Source organism: Mustela putorius, unplaced genomic scaffold (genome assembly GCF_011764305.1).
Source record: "Mustela putorius furo isolate JIRA1106 unplaced genomic scaffold, ASM1176430v1.1 tig00000508_pilon_pilon_pilon, whole genome shotgun sequence".
In the NCBI taxonomy this organism is placed as follows: Eukaryota; Metazoa; Chordata; class Mammalia; order Carnivora; family Mustelidae; genus Mustela; species Mustela putorius.
The window spans coordinates 21,103,076-21,126,372 of NW_025421402.1; the positions used below are offsets into that span (position 1 = coordinate 21,103,076).

General features: G+C 50.4%; 1 protein-coding gene across 1 annotated transcript in view; it reads left to right on the forward strand.

The window, feature by feature from the left end:
• The window catches only part of FAM78B (family with sequence similarity 78 member B), a 73,295-nt gene extending 51,135 nt beyond the window's left edge, over positions 1–22,160 (forward strand). Inside the window, exon 2 of the mRNA XM_013055522.2 lies at positions 21,413–22,160. Within this exon, the coding sequence (XP_012910976.2) occupies positions 21,413–21,935 (523 nt within the window). The 3' untranslated portion in view covers positions 21,936–22,160. The remainder of the gene's footprint in view (positions 1–21,412) is intronic.
• Positions 22,161–23,297: the final 1,137 nt, after the last annotated feature.

The following is a 23,297-nucleotide window of genomic DNA, read 5'->3' on the forward strand; positions in this document are numbered from 1 at the left end:
CTGCTGCAGTCACTGCAACAGAAGCTTTGTCTCTCCCTGCACCCGCCGGCCTCTGCCGGCCTTGCCTGGCCTCTGCGACCCTCAGGGTTCCCTCCAGAACACGGAGCCACTTTGATTCACAGCAGCTTCCGTACGGAGCCAACACGTTCCGGGCACATTCTGTCCCCACGTCTACAGGACACGCCTGCACTGTCAGCCTTCTAAGGAAGGTACGGGCTGGAGCAGAGAGACATCTGTCCCAAGCGAACGGGCCAGCGTGGGGCCAGGCTCTAGCCCGGTGCAGCACCTCCGAGGGTTCCGCTGGGGCCACCTTGCCCAGAAGATGCCCAGCGCCACACTCTGTCAGGGAGCAGAAGCCCACAGCCACACGATCCTGCAGGTGGAGAGGCTCCCCCCGCCAAGAGCAGGATGGGGGACTTCTGCTTCTGTCCCCCAGCTCCTGGCTCCCATTGGGGCCCACATAACCCTAATTCCCAGCACTCCTGTTTCTGGCCTTCAGCGGCCACCGTTCTTCTCTTGGCAATGACCACGGGCAGCATCTTGGCACCGTCCCCCACTCTCAAAAGCAACCTCTCTGGGGCTGCATTCAGAGCCTTCTATGTGAGGTCAGCCCTGATCCCAACCTGCTCCTGTTCCCCAACCTCCACCTCCGTGAAGTGTGGCCTCAAGACACACACACACACACACACACACACACACCCCGAGGACCTCTCTTCCCAGGTCCCCTGCGCCCCCTCCTCTATTCCCTGCCCCCCCCCCGGAGCTGCCATTGTCCTCAGGACCAGGTGGTTTCCCTTCCCAGCAGCCCTGTCCTGGTAGCATCCCAGCCAATCAGGATGCACCCATTCTTCCCCAACAATCAATGCCCACCTCACCTCCAGCACCTCATCTAGTCAGCTAATTTCGTTGCTTTCTTTAACAAAATAATAAAGAACTCTTTCCTTGTGATCCTCTTGCCTGCCGACTCCCGGCCCCTGCAAAGTTTCTGCTGAGCAGGAGCAGGATCGCTCATTTCACAAAGAATTGCTCTGACGCACTCTCCTCTCCTCCTTGTCCTCCGCTCATTCAGCATAGGCTGGAGGTCTTAGAGCCTTTGCAAGTGACGAGGGACAGAAAGACATTTTATATAAAAGGAAGCAAGCCCTTTGCTTGAAAGTGGGGGGGTCTCATAGGGCCTGGCATCTCGTGATATTTTGGTCCCGAACAAAAGGGAACAATTGCACCACTTTTTTCCTAGGTAAAAGGAAAGGGAAAGGCGGGTGCTTGGAATCAATGCATGAAAATTAGAATTTGCGACCACCCGCATGTTTGCGCGGCCGTGCACGACAACCATGTACAACTAGACTTGAGCCGCCACCTGGCTGTGTGTTCCTACCAACCCTGTCCCACCCAATACCTCTTCTGGATCTTTCTTTATAAACTGACATGTCCCACTTTAAAAAAAAAAAACGGAGTATCTATTTTTTTTTTAAGATTTTAAATGAAACAAGATGGGAATGGGAGGGAGACAAACCATAAGTGACTCTTAATCTCACAAAACAAACTGAGGGTTGCTGGGGGGAGGGGGTTTGGGAGAAGGTGGTGGGATTGTGGACATTGGGGAGGGTATGTGCTTTGGTGAGTGCTGTGAAGTGTGTAAACCTGGTGATTCGCAGACCTGTACCCCTGTTCCCCAACCCCTTGTTTATAAAAAATTTAAAAAAAAAAGATTTTATTTATTTTTTTGTCAGAGAGATGGAGAGAGAGAACACACAAACAGGCAGAGAGGCAGAGAGAGAAGCAGGTTCCCTGCTGAGCAAGGAGACCAATGCGGGACTCGATCCTAGGACTCTGGGATCATCACCTGAACCAAAAGCAGTGGCTTAACCCACTGAGCCACCCAGGCATCCCTTTGGAGTATCTATTTTTAAAGAAACTTGTAAAATAGGAAAAATGCATTGGTCCTCATGTATATGTCACAGCAAGAGTTTTTGGTTCCAAAATGCTTCTCTGCAAGACTCCTTTAGTGAGTATCTGCCCCCGTGTATTTGTTCCTCATCATACCCTTAACTCAGGCTGAAGTTTGCAAGTGGACTTGAAGAAGGATAGGTTTGAGGCTCGAAGAGGCCTGGCTTTAATCCTAGCCTGGATGCTTAGCGGCAGGTCTGAGATCCAGTGTACTCCTCCGTGACCTGGGCATCGTTGGAAGATTAAAGTTACTTGTTCCTTCATTAGTCAAAACGACGGATTAGAATGACATTTCTTGGGGCCTCTTCACTCTCACCTTAGCACGCAAGTCATCAGACAGACGCACCACATTTACGGGAGCATGTTCGGGACGGTTGAGCCTATCATCAAAGCTAGTCTGCAGACACAAAACTCCCTTTGGGGAGCCCGCTCCCCAGGGGCTCCAAGGGCCAAGACTGGATGTCTAGAGGAGCAAGGCTGGCTTGCAGCCGAGGAGCACGGAGTAAAGGAACACTGAGGCCTGTGTCCTGGATGAGAGGCTTAAGGAAGCTTGAAGCTCGAAGACCAGCAGGAAGCAAATGGGCAGAGAACCACACCTGAATCCATGACGGACGGTCTCCGGGAGGGCCAGAGCAGGACTCCCTGGGTGCAGGGACAAGGAGTAGGGGTGGTGGAGAGCACAGGCGACCCCAAGGGTCCCAGCCAGCCTGGGGTCCCCTCCTGGAGGAGGAGCGAGGCCGTGCCCACCATCAGAGGGACAATTTCCCAAAGCTCTGTATTCTCCACACCAGTGCTCGCCTCCACTGGCACAGATAATTAGCACTGATGGCAGCTTATTACCCAATTATTTCTGGCTCATGTTTACTAAGTGTATTACAGGCAGTTTGGACAGAGAGTCTCCCCGAGAGCCAGTTCTGGAAAATTCATCAGAAAAATAGAATCTTGGTACAGAGGCTCCCATCCTCTTTGCATTTCAGAAAAAAAAATGGCAGCTCAGCCATGTGGACCCCAGTGTCTGGGCTCTCCGGCTATCCTGCCTCCGTGAGAGCAGGGGGAGCATGGCAGACGACACACACAGACGGCAGGTGGGGGTCCAAGACCGGTCTCCGTGACCTCCTCACTGTTAGACCTTAAGAAAAACCACCTGACCTTTCTGGGCTTTGGCTTCCTTGGCTCTCACATGGAGGACATACCATCAACCCGAGGGGGTTACTGTGAGAGTTAAGTGGGGTCGTTGAGGAGTACCTTGTGGACTGTGACGTGCTAAGCCGGTCTTGGGCGCTGCTGATTTTCCCACTGGCTCGGTCAGCGAACGTTTGCAGAGCATCTCTGTGGCAGCGAGACGTGGGGGATCCACGAGGAACCGTGTCTGAGAGCCCACCCGCTTGCATCGACCTGACCGCCCCGTCATGGGGGCACGGACGAGGCCACCCGCTCCCCTCCCCCCGTGTCTGCCCTCACTCTTTTCTTTTATGGTTGATTTATTTTCTTTTATAGAGAGCGAGAGCGCAAGTTGGTGAAGGGGCCGAGGAAGAGGGAAAGAGAGAATCCCAGGCAGACTCCCCGCTGAAGGCAGAGCCTAGCTCGGGCCTCCATCCCAGGACCCTGAGATCATGATCTGAGCTAAAAGCAGAGTCCAACGCCTAACCGACTGAGCCACCCAGGCGCCCCGGTCTTCCCTCACTCTTGGCCCAACCCTACGTTCAAGTCATTCAGAAGCTATCCTGTGGCTTCCCTGCCCGGGGCCACGCGGCTCCCTCCTCCGCCACTCAGTCTTCATCCGGGATTCCGCATGGGACATGTTCAGACCCCACATTACCCCAGGCTAGGTCATTCACCCCTGCACCGCGGTCCCCTTTCAAGCGGACAGTGCTACCTGCAGCCTCCCTGGGCAGTTGTGAGATTAACCAGTGAATGTGTGCAAAGCCCGGGGGAGGATGCCCGTGCAGGGCAGGGCCTCGATCAGCGCTGTCGTCACCACCTGTTCCTCTCCCCAGCTGGCCTCCAGCTTCTCCTGCCTCCCCTAGGATGACTTGGCTTTGTCCCCGGATATCCCACACTGCAGTGAAGTGATCTGCCACGAAGCCCGTCCTCCCCAAATACCGTCAACATTGCCTGGGATGTCAACAGCCCTGTCTCGAGTCTTGGTGTCCCCTACACCGAGGACAGTGCCAGGCACAGGGCAAGGGCTTGAGACATCATGGAGTTAAATTTAAAATGAGCCGTATCTTTGATGCAGTTTTTCTTTATTATTGATTTTGATAAGGGTGACGTTCCCTTCGGTGAGGCTAGGTGGAGCCGTAGAAAGATGGACTTGACCTATGGTGTCGGGAGGTTCTTCTCCTGTTGTCTTCATCGCCACGGCCGCCTCCTTTGGCTCATGGCACTTCCTTCCCGGAGACTTACTTTTCAGCCCATTCTTCCTGTTGTATGGGGTCCATTTCTGCGACTGGGCACTGATGTGGGGGGCTGGGCTAGTTCCTGTATCCGTGAATGTTTTGTGGGGTCCTGGCCTGGAAAACGGAGTGTCCTCTCCAGGGCTGTGTGCTCAGGAGCCCCAAGCAGTAGCACATGCAGGATAGGATTTTCGGTGCCTCGGGTTTGCACACGGACCTCTTCCAACCCACAGGAATGCACAGGGTCAGAAGGAAGGCACTGGGAACGGGAGGGTCTGGAAGGGACAGGAGGAGCCTTGGATAACTGACCTTGGTAGGAACCTTTGTATTTAAAAAGAGCTCCTTCTGCAAGGCTGCTAGCAGCTTCCTGTTTGGCTTCCCACCGCAGCCTTTACTGTTTGGCTTTATACTTGCTGCCCCAGGGACCCAGAGCCCCAGTGTGACTCAGGACCATGTGGGCCAAGCCTTGCTAAGTCCACGCAGTGCTGCTGACCACAGGGCTCCAGCCCAGGAGGAAAAGCTGCTGTTCAATCCCCACCAAAGTTATGGGCAAGAGCCCCGTGCCTCCCAGGGAGCTCCCTCCCACAGAATTCAAGGGATCCCGGTGAAATTCCAAGTACCCCTCAGACGCCTGCAGGGCAGGGCCACCCCCACCACAGGGACGTGCGCAACACGGGCCCCTCCACGGAGCCCTGTCCTCCTGCTGGGTCCATTTCCTAGCTCCCTGGGCACTTGGATACCCAGGAGGCAGCCCCTACCCCTTCCGGGAGCCCTAAAACAGACCACCCTTCCCACCGCTCTTCTAAAATCTTACATTCCACCAGCCACTCTCAGGGGTTCCTTCATGTCTTGAGCCCTCCGCCTTCCCCCTGTCCACCCCACCAGGCTCCTCCTCCACCCTGCACAGGCCAGCAGCCGGACCACCTCCCCAAGACTCTCCACCCTCTCACCTCCTGCAGACGCTCACTACCCCACCTCACGTGCTTCTGCAATCCCACCACGGGCCCACCTGTGGTGCTTGGTACTTGGTACTTGGTCTGTGGGGGTAACCAGAGTCCGCGTGTTCTAGCCCGCATGAAGACACGGACGTTAAAGCACAAACACACTCGTGCCTATGTAATTGCCAACGGTGATACAGTGAACGGTGATATGTTCTGTGAATCAGAAAAGGCACAGGTTCTGGAAGAGAAACCTAGTTTAGTTCAGCGTGGCAGGAGGGAGGGCGTGGGCAGTTCGGGGAAGGTTCCAGAGAAAGCACCACTGGCACTGGGAGCTAAGGGTTATTCCGAGTTACCCACATCAATAGCAGGGCACAGTGCTTTCCGGATGGCATGTGACAAGGTCCTGGTGCAGGGCAGAGACTGGCATGTTTCAGGACTACAAGGGGAGAGGGTGGGGGCAGAACACTGAGCGCACCGGGCAGCGTGGTCTGAGATGAGGCCCAGGGGCAGGGTCCCAGAGGCCGGATTGGCAGGGTGAGTGGAGAAAGTGAGGGGTTTGGGATCTATTCTACCTGCAGTAGGAAAAGTCGCAAGCTGGGGAGGAGCTGGGGAGGCTGCCCCTCCATCTGGGTGGCTGGGTGCTGTGGGCAAAGGTGACACAGCCTTCCAGAAGTCAGGGGAGCTGGGATGGCCAAGAAGCTCTTCCCAGAGGACCACGGGGTGGAAATGGCTTGGCCACAGCTGGATGTCACTCAGTGAACCCAGGAAATTCTAATGGGCACAAAACCTAGCGTTCCGCAGACTTCCCATGTAAAGTGCACGGTGGCTCCTGGCTCTGAGGGGGCGTTATTGTCTGCATTTTACAGCTCAGCAGCTCAGGCCGAGGGGAGCTGGGGTGCAGCACAGGGGCTTGTGCAGCTGAGGGACAGGCCGGGACGCAGGCCCAGATCTTCTGACGTCGAGACCGACGCATCTGCTCACTGCCAAGGGGCCTGCGGAGGAGAGGGAAGCTCCCCCGGGAAGAGAGAGCAGCCAGAGAGGAGCACGGAGTGCAGAGGGTTCCATGGCTCCTTCCGGTCACACAGCTGGGACAGGCTCCCAAAGACAGAAAAAGCATGATGCTCCGGATTTCAGCTTAACATCTGAAGAGAGTGAGGTGCCGGAGGGTTCCGTCGTGAGCCAGCACCCCAGCCAGCCGTTCTCAGGCGGGTGCCAGCATCTTCAGAGCAGAGATGATCCATCCAGGGGCAAAAGCCAGTCCTCCGGGGGTTGGACGAGATGCCCCACAGCTTGAGCACCATTGGCTCAAAGCGTCTGCAGCCTGGACCCCGCGCTGGGGGAGGCGGACTGCAGAGCCGCCTTCCCCAGAGCGCAGACACAACGGCAGACACACTTTCCCTGTCAGCTGCGTTTCTTTGTACACAAGAGTATCGAAGGCTCTCGAAAGGAAATTAGGAAAACGGTCCATTTTACAAGAGCATCCAAAAGACCGAAGTACGGAGGAGCAGGTGCCCTCCCGCATCCCCCGCGCCCCGGAACGTTCTCTGGCCTGAGCGCACCCCTCACCTTCTTCCTTGCACTGAGGTCATGGTCTACAGCTGACACCCGCCAGGAGCCAGACCACAGCCAGTGGTGTGCCACCCCCCCCACACACACACACATGGCCATGGATGCAGAACTTCACAAATTAGGCATCAAAGGAGTTAGTCGATTAACAAGGAAAGCAGATGCGGGGGTGGTGGGGGACAGATAAATAACGTAACTTTTTATTTTTTTTTTTGTTTTTGTTAATAACGTAACTTTTTAAAATCGAAAACACAACATGGTCAAGTGGGAGGCACCCAGGGCAGGGGAAAGAGTGTGGGGTCTCTCCTGGGTTTAAACCCCGGCTTTGCCACTTCCCAACTGGGAGAATCCACAGAAGCTTCTTCTCTGTCTGGGTTGCAGCCTTGGTGAGCCAGGGCTTACCGACGCCTCCTTCACGAGGACGTTATGAGGATTGAATGAGCTGACCCGTAGAGAGTACCGGGCACGGTAGACAGAGCAGGAGCTTGAGAAATGGTAGCTTCCTTCCGTCTCTGGAGAGCAGAGTGCTTTAATATGGGCCTTCGAGGTGACCAGGGTGTGAATCCTGGCTCCACGGTTTACCAGCTGCCTTATCCCGGCGTGACTCCCTCTCCCTGTGGCTCAGTTTCCTTCTTTGCAAAAGCCCTCTGGGAGCATTGTTCCCGATTAAGTGAGAGCAGTTGTGTGCAGCATCTCCCTCGCCGAGAGCTCCGGGCCATCCTGCCTGGACCAAGCGCCGGGGGAATGCGTTTTTGGAATCTCTCTGCCCCTCTAGGTCGGTGATACCTCTGCAAATTCCTCTCTGCTCACACATGTGTCCACCTCCACTTCCCTGCAACAGGCAGCCCTTCTGTGTGCTAAGAAGGACCTGTCTAGAAATCCATTTTCATGGCCCTATCGCCAGGACACACAAGGAGCCGTCCACAGCCACATATCGTCTGCCCCCAGCGCCACTGGTGCTGGTGACCCCCCCATCTGCCGCCCGGCTCAGCGTGCGGCGAAATGCGGTGTGTGAAGAACGTACAGTGGAAAGTTAATGAAAACGATAAACTCCGATTTGAAGAATCGGTGCCGCTAGCCCACACCGCTTCCGTCCTCAGCCTCGTCCCTTCTGTGTTCCTCTGTCTGCCCTGCCCGGTGCCGGTGCTGGGGAGAGATGCGTGCTCCCAGCAGCCAGCCGGTGGCACCCGGCAGAGCCAAGTCCCTCGGCCACCATGCCTCCCCTGGGGACACGCCTGCGCTGGAGTGTCACCCGTACAGAGAACCAGGACTTTGGGAGGGTGGGGGTGAGGGGAGCAGGGTAGGGTGCTCAGGTCAGCACTGGCTGCCAAACAGCCTCTGGTTCTGAGCCACAAGTGGGCACAGCTGCTGGGGAGTCAGGCTCATATCAGGTCAGCTGCCTACTTGCTTTGTGACTTTACCAAATGATTTAACCTGAGCCTCAGTGCCCTATTTGGGGGGGGGGTATGGAAGGGAGTAACGTGTGCATACTTCGGGGCTTCTGTATCAAGTATCCAGTAGAATGTTCAGCATCCAGGAGGCCCCCAGTTAACCTCAGCCTTTCTTGTGGGCAACAGCGGTATTACGAACACTGGACTTTTTGGAGTCCCCTCTGTCTGCCTTGATTTCTACTTTGTCACCATAGACACTGTGCTCAGTCTGGTTCCTCTGGTCTTGTTCTTGCTCCAATAAATAGATCTTTGATTTCATTTTCTAGTTTCTATCCTGTAAGCCCCCCTAACCACTGAGGCCAAGGAGCCCATGCCCCAGACCCTGCCTGGACACTCCCCATCCCTGGTACGCAGACCCTCAGGTCACTCCTGAGTCCCATCCTTGGCTTGGTGGCCCAGAGCAGGTCTTTCAGCCTCTCCCCTGGTCTGTTGGCCTTTCTATGTACCTCCCCAGTTCTGGTTCCCCGAAGCAGTCTGAGCCCTGTGGGCTGTTCTGTTGGACTGGCTGATACGGTGGGCAGGAGGGGGAAGAGGCAACTTCTCCTCTCCAGGCTGGGATCAGAGAGGCTCAGGCACCTCTGGATGCCTCTCAGACACCTGGGCCTGGGAGCCCTGCTCTGGTTCGTTCATTCATTCACTCGTTCAGTTGTAAATATCTAGTGACTTCCTGTTCATCTTGGAGAAATTTAGCAATCACGTCATTACCAGTATGTCCTTGACCTTGAGGAGCTGTCCCCCAAAATGATTCCCAAACCAGATGGGAAGAAACCACAACTACGATCTAGGCCAACAAATACTAAGACTTCGGAGTTCTGGCCCCAGCCTCCGTCTGCAGCGGGTCCAGATGTCAGCGTGGGATGGCAGAGAGGCGGCCTGCTCTGGGGGCTGCCTGGGGCCCCCCACCAGCCATCCTCAGGATTCCCCGTCTCTGTCTGCATGTGTCATCATCAGATTCAGCCCCCAGAAAACCAGTTGTGTCTTTGTAAACAACAGTAAAAGCTGCAGATGTTCTGTGCTAAGAGTCAATGAGACCACAGGGCGTGTGGGGCCAAGCTGGCAGCTCCCCGGACTGGGGAAGTGGGAGGGCCCCAAGGTATCCTCCTGCAGGGACCCACCTGGAGGACCCAGAAGATTCCACACTAGGAATCTCATTTGACTAACACAAAAAGAAGTAAGCCTCCTCCCAGTCAGTGATGGAACGAAGGAAAAAATGCAAAGAAAATGTTTGGGTGCTGCAAGGGTCAGAGGCCTGTCATCATCACGGGAGCTGGATTCTGGGGTGTAGGAGCTCCCAGGAAGGCTGGCTTGGGGCTGGGACCAGGTGGAGTGATGGAAGCCATGTCTCTTTCTGCCCCAAATGCACAGGCTGGAAAGCATGACAAGCAGGGGCTTAGAACCACTCATGGGGAGCCGCACTGGCTCCCCAGCATCAGGTGGTGCCGGAGACTCAATCAGGAGGCTGCCAGTGTCCTAGAGAGGAGACCAAATGAGGGTCCTAGAGGGGAGATCTCAGGCCCAGCTGAGATCCAGGGCAGCAGCCAGAGTTCCCAGTGTCCTTGGAGTCCTGGGAAAACTAGGTGGGTGGGGTCCTATGTCCTGGGAGGAGCAGCTCATCCCAAGAGAACGTCCACAGCGTTTCTTTCCTCTGAAATCAGATTTCTTCCCCTTGAGGCCCTGACAACCCCATTGGCCATCGGCATGTGTGCCTCCATGTGCCAGCACCACCCTTGAGCACCGCTCCAAGGCACTGGAAGGCGCTGGAAGAGCCTGGAGGGGCCGGGTGGGGCGGTGGGGGAGGCTGCCCACTGCGGCCATGGCAGTCAGCTGGACTGTCTGTTTTCATCCCTAGACGCCCAGCAAATGATGGACGAGAGGAGAGGGAAGGTGGACCTGTGTTTTCTTCCTCTCATTTTGGGATTTTACTACTACAGATAGATGCTTTGTTAAAACTGAGAAATTCTGTCCATCCATTTTGCATGGATACACCAGGATGTTAAAAGTAGTTACCTATGATCATAAGGTTATGGGTCTTTCCTTTTATTTTTATTTTGTTCTTGTTTTTAAAAATAAGTAATTTGGGGGCACCTGGCTGGCTCAGTTGGAAAAGCATGCAATTCTTGACCTCGGGGCGTGAGTTCAAACCCACTCTACACCCACACAGGGTGTAGAGATGACTTTAAAAAAAAAATGTCTTCATTCTGTAATAGGAAGCGATGGGTGGACCTAACAGGATTGCAGACCTTGAGTGTGAAGCATTTGGGACCAGAGCTGAGCAGGCTGAGGGCTGGCTGGCGAGCACAACTCAGGGCTGTGTCCTTGGAGCCACCTTTGGGTGGGGGAGGCGGAACCCTCATTCCAAGGACAGGAGCAGGGGAGGAGTCTCTGAGTGCAGGCTGAGCCCCTGGAGGTTGGGCATGGACCCTCGCCATGCCCAGCACAGCGCCTGTGCCAGGACAGCAGACACTGTGCTCCCTTGGGACACGGCCTGGGCCCGCATACCTGCCCCACAAGCATGAGTGAGGACACTCGCTCTTTCAGCTGCCCTGGCCTGCAGCTGTCTGTAGGGAAGGGTGCTTTGCTCCAAGAAGCTCAGAATTGGAGGCAGAGGTGTCCATGTCCTTAGACATGACCCAGAAAACTGGCTACTGACCCGAAACCTCAGGCATGTCAAATATAAACAAGCCAGCAGAGGCCTCTGAGAAATCTACTGGGCGAGGGGGTCCGCTGGAGAAAGTAGTGAAGGATAAACGTGTAATAAGAAGGTGTCTCTCATGCTAGTGAAACCCAGTCTAGACAGAACATGAGTGTGGCTGCAAGGGAAGCCTTTCAGTGAAACATGGAGCCTCTCCCAACATGGAGGGCTCTTTAAAAACACTGGAAATTGTTTTTTCTGCTGTGGGAAAAAATACCTCCCTGTGTGCCAAGAAAAAAGGATGTGGTCAGAAAGGAAGGGGCGGAGGAGGAGGTGGGAGGCTTCTTGGAGTCTGACATAAACAGTGCAGAATGAGGAAAAACCTAATTTTAAAAACTTACTCTGTAATCATGGTGCAAACCATCTGAGAACCGGGAGCCCTGCCAGGGCCGGGCTGGGGACTGGTGTCTAAACAGGCTGAGAGGCTGCCTAGAGGTGGTGGGCGTCTGGACTCACCAGGTGACACAGGGCAGCGGCCTTGAACTCCTGCTTCCCCCACCTCCCACTGCAGCCCTCTCCCCAGCCCTGAGCCCTGCCCCCACATGCTCCTTGAAAGGGGCTTCTCTTCCTCCTCTCTTCTCCCTTCACCCACCAGCCATGGGCTGTTACTTCCAGCAACTCATGTTGGTCCTGCCTTTGCCAAGTCAGAAGTGATCCTAAGCCACGGACTCTCTGGGATGTGGCACTGACTGCTTGTCCCTGCAGTAGATGGAGAAAAGCCTGAATCCTCAGAAAACACGACGTTCTCTTTAATTTTCCACACGCCTGAGTGGTAATGCCATAGGTTTGAGCCCTGAAGATGAAGAGAGAAGCCAGGAGCCCCTTCCCACCATCAGAGTGCAGTGAAGTTAACACAGCAGCCAAATTCCTGTAGGAGCAGGTCAGAGGGTGGACGGACCACAGACTCTCAGAGCAGTGCCTGTGGTATGATCAGGCCTAATATCGGCCTTGGAGCTGGAGCGGGGTTTCCGAGGTCCCCTGTCCTGCCTGAATTAACTCTTTGGTTGGTAGACTTTGGAGAGATCTGGGGCCCTGGGAGTATCTGGGGAGAGTGGAAAGTGTCTGTTTAGCAGTTGTTTAAAAAAAAAGTTTCAATATTTTAACAACTGATGTGGTGATAGCAAGTATCTATTGGCTAATATCACCCATGACTATTATCATTATTTTTTCAGAGCCTTTGGACCACTAATTTAGTACCAGGGAGTCAGTGTGAGGAAAGCATGTGATTTTGAATCAGATCCTAGATTCGCAACTCAGCTCTGCCCATCACTAGCCGTATGACCTTGAGCAAGTTCCCTATTGTGTAATGGAAAGTAGAAATGATACCCACTTCATGAGATTGATCTAAGAAGTGTGTGCAAAGCTATTTCTGAGAGTACTCTGTAAATGTTAAGACTGAACAGATGTGAGTGAGTAAAAAAGCACACAAAGCAAAAGGAAGTACTGATTTGGAGCTGTCCAGGGTTCTGAAGCTATGGGGCTTGAGATCTCCACCTGTCCCCAACATTTGTAGGGCCCAAGGAAAGAACACAAATGAAGGCACACATATTAATTTTAATTATTTTCTAAATTTTCTAAATACTAAATTTAATTCTGAGTCAACTAATGGAAAGCTACGGGTGTAAGTCACACTTAAGTGCTAAATCGCATCAGTTCTGTCCTCCTACCCCGATAGACACAATTTTATAACAACCTAGGAAACAAGGTTCAGATTTAGAATCCTTGGACTCCTCAGAATTCTGTGCTAGAGTGTAGCAGCGCAGGAAAAGCCGACCCCAACTGGCCCCACTCGTCTTCCCACCCTGGCTCATGACCATATTGAGAGATATGGACCATCACACATATGCATGTGGATGTCCAACACACGTGTCCAAACTCCATGTGCACCCCCCAACAAACAGCCAAGCTTTGGCACCTACAGGTAGAGTAGGCTGCCCTTAGGAAGACAGAATGGGAAAAAGGCCTGCATTGACCATGGAGGCACATTTGGAGCCCTAAGGGCTGGGAATACTGAGATCCCAGATACCCAGACTGTGGTCTAGAAGGAGGGCAACAGGCTTCAGGTGGGCATGTATTCTTAGCCCCACAGGCCTCTTGCTCAGTGTGGACTGGCAAAGCTACAAGATACCAGAGTGGGTCCTTTACAGCGTAAGGCCAGGCAGGGACTCCTCTCACCTGGGCTGAGGGGCCATGTCATCTTGGATCCCAAAGCCTCCCTTGGAGCTTGAAACAGGCTTGAAACTACACATCCATCAGGGGACATCAGTGTCAGCAGTGCTGCTTCTCCCTGCCCTTGAGAATGCTGCTGCTGGCCTCCATCCCCGTGGTGACCACAAGGCTTCATGGGGAGCAAAGGCTTCTTCAGAGAGGTTGCACTGTCCCTCGTGGGCACTGGGAGAACTGGCTGGAACCTGGACCTCAACCCAGGGACCCCTTATTTGAATGAAATGTTTCACATGAGCTTGTTTAAATGAGATTTGCCTTTTTCTTCTAAAAATGGGATGCAGAAAGCATGAAGGTTGCAATAATCGATGTTTTCATTATTAGCTCCATTGGTGAGTCCATTAGCTGTGAGCTTTGGGTCAACGACTGGTTGTCTAAAATGAAAACTCTGTGTTTATCACCATGAGGAGAGGGTTGTAGGAGGAGGGGAAACAGATACTAAGGTCTACCCAGAATGTTACAGTTTATGAAGTGCTCACGTTCCATCACTCCAGCTGATCCTTGTAATAGCTCTGAGACGTAAGGAGCCTGTGAGGAGTTAGTCTCCTTCCATTTTACACAAGAAGAGCCTGAGGCTGACAGGAGCAGCTTGTCTGAGACCACCCTGCTGTTACCTTGGGACTGACACCCAAACCACCAAACCATTCAGCACGGCGAAAACTTCAAAGAGAAAAAATGAGATGAAGAACTCATTTACAGTTAAGGTTAAGATTAAGGCACTTTCCCACAAGTGTGGTAAAGGAGAGAGAGCAGGGTTTGGGGTCAGAGAGACCTGACTTCAGATCCTGGGGCTGCCCTTCCCATTGGAAGGACTTTGCACAGTTCGTTCTGAGCTTCTTTTCCTTGTATGATCAGCATACCAACATCCCTGCCTCACACGGCTGCTGTCAGCTGCTTGCCCATGGAAGGATCAGTGGCTGTTAGTTTCCTTCCTTCCCAGCCCTCCCCCCATTGCTCTTCTCAATACTGACTAATACCTCAAGTCAGATCTCACTTGTACCACATGCAGTGCTACATACTTTGCATTCATTACCTCATTTAATGCTCACACCAAGTACATCAAGTAAATCCTATTACGGTGTCCTATTTTGTAGGTGGGGAAGCTGGCACAGAGAGGGCAAGTGACTTGCCTAACTGACACAGCCAGTAGGTGGTAGCACTTGGTTCACAAGCCGAGGCACCTGGGCTCCAAATATCCTGCTCTCGGCCCCTCTGCTCAACCTTCTCCCCACCTCGCTCTCCCGTTTCCTTTGCTGCCCAACTTCTTGAAGGAATTACCTGAACTCCAAGTGTTTTCTTGCGCTTTCTCATTCTCTCTGTAACCCCTTGAAGGACGGCCTCTACCACATATCCTGACTGCTGTCTTGATAATTAATAATTCTCAAGGTCTTTTCCTTAACCCCACTCTCTTCGGTTCATGTGGCTTTTGGCAATAATGGCTTCCTGAAATTCTCTTGACTTTGGAAGTGAGTTGTTCCCGTTTGCTGACTCTTCTGCTTCTGAGGCTCCTCTTGTCTCCTGGCCATCTGAACGAACCTCCTAAGGTATCTCTTTTATCCCCAGTCATCTCACCATCACCAATCAGCCAATCCTCTCCATGCAGACAGTTGACAAATTTACACCTCTAGCCCTGACTTTCTCCTAAGCTCTCTCTCCAGCTGTGCAATTCCACAAAAGCAGGTAGTTCTGAACTCCTTCTATGTGCCAGGCACTGTTCTAGGTACTGGAGATTTGGCAGTGAATAAAACAGGGAATCCCTACCTTCTTGAGGGTTACCGTTGAGGACCCGGGTGAGGGGAGAGAGACCATAAACAAAGTAAGTAATACAGTGTATTCGACAGTGGAGAAAAGTAAAGGAGAGTCAGGAGATGGGAAGTGCTGGGGCAGGAAGCTGTGGTCTTAAATACAGTTGGCAAGAAAATTTGCACGGAGAACACGATGCTTGAGCCAGCAATAATGGAACCAAGAGAGCAAGCCTTGAAGATCCTGAGGGAAGAATGCTTAAGATAAAATGAAGAGTCTGTGCAAAGGCCCTAAGGTGGGAGTCTTCCTGGCATGCTCAGCTGAATGGGCAAGAAGGAAAGGAAAGTTGATAATGGCCAAAAGGAAATGGGGAGCCAGATCCTGTGGGGCCACATAGGTTCTTTCAAGAACTTGGGCTTTTCCTGAGTGGCTTAGGAGCCATGGAATCATTTTGGGTAGAGGAATAATATAATTTCACATTTGTTTCACAAGATCACTGTGACTACCATGTTGAAAATAGACCAGGGCAGCAGAGCAGAGGTTTTAGCAAGGAGGAGACTGGTCAGGAGGCTAGGGCAGCAGTCCAGGAGGAACAGCTCTAGCGTGGATCAGGGTAGGGCAATGGATTTGATAGATGGACAGGAGTTAAATCCTGGATAGATTTTGTTGACATCAACAGGATTTGCTGATAGTACATGGAATGTGAGAGTGTGGTCGAGAGTGACTCCTAAGTTGTTGGCAAGTGGACAGTTGGGTCTTTGGATCTAGAGCTCAGGGAAGCAATCCAGATTGGAGATAGACCTTTGGAAGTTGTCAGGATGTAGATGGTACTTAGCTGTGGGGCTGGATTCACCAAGGGAACGTGAGTAGATAGAAAGGAGAAGAGAACCAAAAACTGAGACCTGGCACTTTCCAAGGGTAAAAGGTTGAGAGATGAAGCAGAATCAGCAAGGGATGGCGAGGAAGAGCTCATGAGACACACAGGGAAACAGGAGTCATGCATGTGCTCGATGTGCCGACCACTGTGTTCCAGGCAAAGATGCAAAGACAAACGTGACTCCATCCTCACTCCCTCATGGAGGAGTCAGGACTTTGTGCCCTGAAATATGACTGTGGGTGGGTCCAGGGATGGGTGTGGGATATCAGAGGCAGTGAGACCACACCTTGTTACTTCTGAGAATGACTTCACACACACACACACACACACACACACATGTGTCAACTGTGTGTGGCTCCTCTGAGTGTTTTACTTTATCCCTTCTTTTTGTCTGTGACAAGCAATCAGTTACCTCCCCTCCATTCCTTCCAGCCTAGATGGAAGGCTCATTAAAGATCACCTACAATGTTGCAAAAGCTCCTAAACATCCAGGCTCTCTCCTGTTGGCCCTCTAATTCTCCTTCTTACATTACCCTACTTCCTGGCACATTATCCCCTGCTCAAAAATCCTACCACCTCTGGAATGAAGCCCAGTGCCTAAGCCCATTACTAAAGGCTACTTCATAGACTGACTCTGCACTGTCCACTCAGCGTTGTCTCTACTCTTCCTAGATGGTCCTTCTGTTTCCTGGACACTCCATGTTCATGCTTAAGGCCACCTGTTTGCCCAGGGTGGAACCTCCCACTGGGGTGTGCCTTTCTTTGATCCCATATTTCATACCCATTTCCTCTGCAAAGCTCTCCCCCTATAGCCTGCATGGATGTCCATGTCTCCAACATCCTGTATCACTCTGAGTCTGTGTCATTCATTTTTGTATGTAGGTATATAATGGCCATTATATACCATTATACATATAATGGTATATAATTTTACCATTTATATGGTATACATATGGTATAATTATATGCCATATTATATGGTGTGTATATATATATATATATGGCATATATATGATACACAATTTAGTATATATATGTATATAATTTAGTGACTGTCACTAAATACATTTATATTCACCAGTTCATTCATTTTTTTAAAGATTTTATCTATTTATTTGACAGACAGAGATCACAAGTAGGCAGAGAGGCAGGCAGAGAGAGAGGAGAAGCAGGCTCCCCGCTGAGCAGAGAGCCCGATACGGGGCTCGATTCCAGGACCCTGGGATCATGACCTGAGCCAAAGGCAGAGGCCTTAACCCACTGAGCCACCCAGGTGCCCCAAGTTCATTCATTTTTATTTGTGTGTGTGCCTTGTCTGCCTCCCCCTCAAGGATAAATAACTTTTAGTGCTAAGCATGGTGCTAATTCTAATAATAGAATACATGAATGGTAGATCTTAGTCTTTTTTTTAAAGGTAAAGGAATATATAAAGGGTAAAACTGTGATAAAGCATTTTGTTGTATACAAGCTCTACCAAGCTCCAGGTAGATAGGCATGAAAGTGATTCAAATAAGATATATATTCCTTCAACAAAAATGTATTAAGATCTACTATAAGCCAAAAATGTGCTTGATACTAATGATTCAAAAATAAATCACAATCCCAGGTCTCAAGGAAATCAAAATTGAAATAAATCACAACCCCAGGTCTCAAGGAAAACAGACACATAAACAAATAATTATAATATAACCTGAGACCTGTAAAGAACTACATACATCCATGAGAGCATGGAAGAAAAGGCTTCCTGGAGGAGGTGATGAAGGTGATAGTTCTCAAAGGATGAGTGATTAGATCCAGTGAGACCTTAGCGGGGGAGAGAGTGCTGGAGGCAGCAGGCATGGCATGAGGAAAAAGGAAGAGGTGAAACAGCATGGTGTGTGGAGGTGGGGAGGCCAGACCACGGAGGGCATTATATTAAGAAACTTGATTCTTATCATGTGGGTGATGCCAGTATTGTCTTGGAAGGGCTCAAGATTTAGAAAGGACAGACTCATGTCTGTGTGTTTGAACACCAGTGCAGCTAAAAGATCAGTTTGGAAGAGATCAGGATTAGATGCAGAGGGGCTAGTTATGGACCATTACCTGTAGCCCAGGTGGAAGATGCTAAGGGCTTGGATTTAAATGAGGGCAGTGATAGTTGGATGGAGAAAAGGAAATAAATTCAAACATCACTCGTGGAGCAAAATTCAGGGGCACAGTGGTGCAACAGCTGAGACAGTCTAGGGGAGGGCATAGGAAGAGCCAAAGAGGACCCTTACTTCCAGTCTAGAAGACGGGGTGAGCAGTGGATCACCCCTGGCAGAGACGGGGGCAAGGGCCAAGTGCATGCTGGAGGCAGCATGTTCACTTTGGGCAACGTGGAATTTGAAGTGCCTCCAGCACTTCAAAGCAGTCCTCTTAAATGGTCAGAGAGCGACTCCAGGGTCCTATCACCCTTGGAGTTTATCAGGGACTTCTTTGAAAACCATTACCAGGGCACCTGGGTGGCTCAGTGTTTAAGCATCTGCCTTCATCACAGATCATAATCCCAGGGTCTTGGGATTGAGTTCCACATCAGGCTTCCCCTGCTCTGTGGGGAGCCTGCTTCTCCCTCTCCCTCTGCCTGCCTTCCCCCTGCTTATGCTCTCTCGCTCTCTCTCTGTCTCTTTCTCTGTCAGATAAATAAATCTAGAAAAGAAAAGAATACTATTACCAAAGCCAGCTTATCAGCTACATAAACCAGTCATGTACTGTATAGGCATAACTCTTTTGGAGGAAAAAAAAAAGCACCACCACTACCTTAGAATGTATATTAGTACCTATTTTTCATAAAAGAAATAAAAATATGATATTTTTGCAAAAAAGAAACCTATTCACTAGACTTACATCATAATGAATTTTGGCTACTTCCAAAATCAAACCTTCCCTTAATGATGGAGCCCTTCAGTCCCTGGGGCTGTAGGAGAGAACATGCCTCAGACCCAAAGGATTTCCGATAGAGCAGTGTCAGAAGTCACAGCAATGTGAATGGACTGAAAACACAGCCTCCCAAGGTCACCTTGCCCACTGGCTACTCTCAGCCAGGTACCTTTGTTTTGATGTGATGAATAAGAAACTTGTTTTATTTCTCTATTCCACAGAATCGTCTAAGAAAAGGGTATCTTCCTTCTCCCCCAAGAAAGGCACAAGAGTGCAACTTTACTGTATTATCTCTGTTTGCAGAAAATCTGGAACCAAACTAAGCTTTGTAAATTTCCCACATGACTGACGTCTAGAACCCTGGGCTTAAGTCTGCTCACATAGCTCTAGGCAGGAAGGTAAGGCCAAAAATAGGAACTGTAAAGACTCAATAGACAAAGTTTCTTAATCGACTAGCAAGATAGCCAGTCCTGAGAAGGACAGTGTTATACCAGAATCAAAAACCAAGAACACACCAGAATGAAAATTCCCCAACCAATATGCCACAGTTGGCACAGTGTCCAAGACGGAAGAACAAGTACAATTTGGTACTGCCAAGAATGCTTGCCCCCCCCCATCCCCGTCCCACAAAGGAACCAAAGGAACCCAAAGCAGGCCTGGTTACTGCCACCTAAATGGAGAACAGAGTTGAGGCAACACAGAAAGTAAATGCCTGGTGACTTAATTATCATCCCCACACTTCAGCTGGGGGCAAGAAGCTGATTTCATAAACCCTACAAGCAGATTGGGTCTCACCTGACCTCTGATGCGTATATGGTCTCATCCCACTCAAACAACACTGACGTCCCTCTGTACAGTGAGACACAGCTGTAGTATTATTGGGGAGCTACTCATCGGCGCAGCTACAGTGAGCGTGTACAGCAAAGTGGGCTCCCTCTGACTTTCTACTTGAGGTCATTTCCTCTTCTTCATTTCTGCCAGTCATGACATACTGCAGCTATTCCCAGCAGTTACCAGGGGCATGGAGACAAGAGAAAAAGTTCTTGCAACGGTGGGCCCACCACCTCCCCAGGCAGCCCTGCCTTCCCTTCTCTTCAGATTGGGGCTGACTAGTACAGGGGTGCTGTGGGGACCAGCCAGTGGCAGCAATTAGTGTCGCTCAGTCTCTGTGTGACGGTAAAGGATGCTGAGGCATTTTAGCCTCAACTTGACAAGGGAACTCTCTCTTAAGCCATTCGTATAAAGCCCTGTAGGATCTTCTGTCACTTCATAAGAGGAAGACCTTTCTATCAAACAAGGCAGCCACGTCTTAGCTGATGAGTGGAGCATCTCATTTTTTTTTTAATTATTAAATTCTTCTGCAATGTCACTGAGAATCACTCCCAGTGCCAGCAGTGGGTATATGGAGAATGCATAGGCAGCCTCTGCTGACTAAACTTCTGCTTCTATTTGGGTTCAGTCCAGCTCCCTGGGGCTGTTCTGGGACCTGTAATCACACGAGACAGACTGGGTCCTCTCCACTCTGGCTCTCTCCAGAACCAGGAGGTGGTAAAATGGAGTGGTCAAAAGCATGGACTCTGGAGACAGATAATTCCCAGCCCCACCTTTTACAATCTGTAGAACCCTTGGTGTGGACTTTAACATATTTAAACCTCCATCCTCTTGTGTACAAGATAGAAATAGAAATTCATGTATCTTTTGGGATATTTTGAATGTTAACTGAGAAATAACATAGTTAAAGTACTTAGCACAGTGGTTGGAATAGAGCAAGTGTTCAATGAGTATCGGCTGTGATGATGATGATGATGATGATGATGATGATGATGATGTTGATGATGATGGTGGCAATGATGGCAGTGGTAGTGATGATGAGCAGAGGGGAGAGACATGGGTATGATCAGGAGCAGCCACGAAGAGTAGCGAAGTATCCAGAATGACAAGTTTGCTAAGTTAAAAAATTGGACTTCCAGGCTGGACCTGAAGTCAGTGGGATAACATAGTCAGAGACTATGTATGCCAGCCTAAGGCACAACATTTGCATTGAGGTGGTTTTCAAGGTGACCATGATTTCCTTTTGGTATCAGTTTCTACATCTGTTTGCCAAGTGCTAGATTGGCCAACGACTGGAATTTTAGCAACCTTCTTTGTTGAGTAGAAATTCTACTACTATGATTTCTTGGGAAATCGGTGTAACCCTTAACTCTGCTCCTTTTGCCCTCATTTCCACCTGATACTTCCTTCCAAGGACATCAGACTTCACCACCTCTTCCCAACAAACAAACCTTACACACACGCATACTTCCCAAGAAAGTGGTTCTTGCAATGGAATACCTCTAATCAGCTGATGACAGTTCCACCATCTGATTACAATTCCACCATCCCAACGAGTTGATGCCTCCATGGGGCTCACAAATGCCTCTCTGAGCTTTCTATGTCCAGTTGGACCAGCTATGACTTTATTTAACTTGTTTAGTATAGCTTTTTAATCTTTGTGTTGTTCTGATTTGTCCCTATTTAATACCAAAGCATCACAGCATAGAATTTTTCTGACCAGAATTCCCCTCTGAACTTCCCATTTTGCCCAAGTTGACCATGTTAGTAAGTGGTGAACATCTCCTCAGTTTTTAAAAAATTCATTCAGCCTCTTCTTTTCTTGTGCATCTCTTCTGCTTTGCCAGGTCAAGCTGGGAACTACCTGACTTGAGGGAAGGGAGAGTAAAAGCCATCAGTGACTCAGATGGGGTGAGCTACCCTTGGTACGGGAACACCACGGAAACTGTGACCCTGGTTGGTCCCACGAACAAGATCTCCAGGTTCTCCGTCAGCATGAATGACAACTTCTACCCAAGTGTGACGTGGGCAGTGCCAGTGAGTGACAGCAATGTACCACTGCTCACAAGGATCAAGAGGGACCAAAGTTTCACTACCTGGCTGGTGGCCATGAATACCACCACGAAGGAGAAGATCATTCTACAGACCATCAAGTGGAGGATGAGGGTGGACATTGAGGTGGACCCTCTTCAGCTCTTGGGGCAACGGGCTCGGCTGGTGGGCAGGACTCAGCAGGAGCAGCCCCGGATCCTGAGCCGGATGGAACCCATCCCCCCTAATGCACTAGTGAAACCCAATGCCAACGATGCCCAGGTCCTCATGTGGAGGCCCAAGCGAGGACCACCTCTGGTTGTGATCCCTCCTAAGTAGACGCAGACTGGCCTGACTGTGTGTGGAACACATGGCGCTATGACACGCAGTGAGGTTGCCAGGGGTGGCAGGAGCCAAACTGAGTTTCTGAGCCAAAGCAGACCTCTTGGTTTGCCAGCCTTTGCAGCCACTTAATGAAGAGCAGGCCTGCTTCTGGGGCGGCAGAACCATAATCCTTAGGAAAAGTCCCTTCCTTTTAGGAATAAAGAAATCACTGATTTGACAGACTTGCTGTGATTACCATGCAAGTAGCCATATTTCGGAGCTGACCAGGATGATTCTTTTACCTGAACTATTGACCATTTCTTTCCTGTGAGATGCAGGGGATGGAAACAAAATTAAACAGTGCCTGTGGCAAATGCTGCTTTCCAACCAATTAGAAGTGGGAGTGAAAACATCCACACCAGGTGTTTGTAAGACAGACAGTCCCGCTGTCTGACTAGAGGGTGCTTGGGGAAGGGGGTGGGATGGAAGTCGGGCGGTGAAGAGAATGGGGAGAAGGAGGAACGAGTTGCTACTACAAAGTAATACCTATGAATTCATTAGTAGACAATCAGATCTTCAACATACTCAGTGGAATGAAAGATGCACCTAGAGAATTAGAGATACATTGATATTCGCTCCATTCTGAAGGGGTGGGGGGCACCTCCTGGGAACTGTCCAGAGTTCTGATATGAATAGACAGATGGTGCCTCGATGGTTCCATCTACCTACCTCTTTCCAAAATTTGATTTTTCTGAATATCTTTTTTTTTTTAAGATTTTAGTTCCGAATATCCTTAATCACAGTATTTGGATAGACAGTTCCTGTATTCTGCACAAGCTATGATAATTGGGGGCTTCACCATGTTCTTTGGTGAAACGTTAATTGTGACTTTGTTTACAGCTGCTTATCCTGTTCCCATTACCAACTCTAAATTTACAAAAAGATAATTGCTTATAAACCATGGAATCCACATAGGATTTTGAGAACATTTTAACAAATAAGAAGACTATTTTCATTCTTTCAGGGTCTTTTTAGCTTCTGGATGATGTGAACATACAGAATGCATATGCCTATGTACATGCCCACATGCAAGCATACACGCCAGGATGCTGATAGCCTGACCAACACAGGTGCCAGCAGTCCCTACACATGACCTTGTAGCCTAGGACATACACTTTATATATGTTTATTTTAGCTCGAGTTCACAGAAGCTCAACTTCAACTGCATGAGCTTTTGTGAGGAAGTGCCTCATAATGCTTAACTTCAAAGCTCTTTAATGAAAATCTGAGCTTCTCACGTTGTACAATGGCTGAGATCCAACTAACAAGGATGAGAGACCATATTTCCTTTAGTCAGGCCACCAGCAAACATTTTAA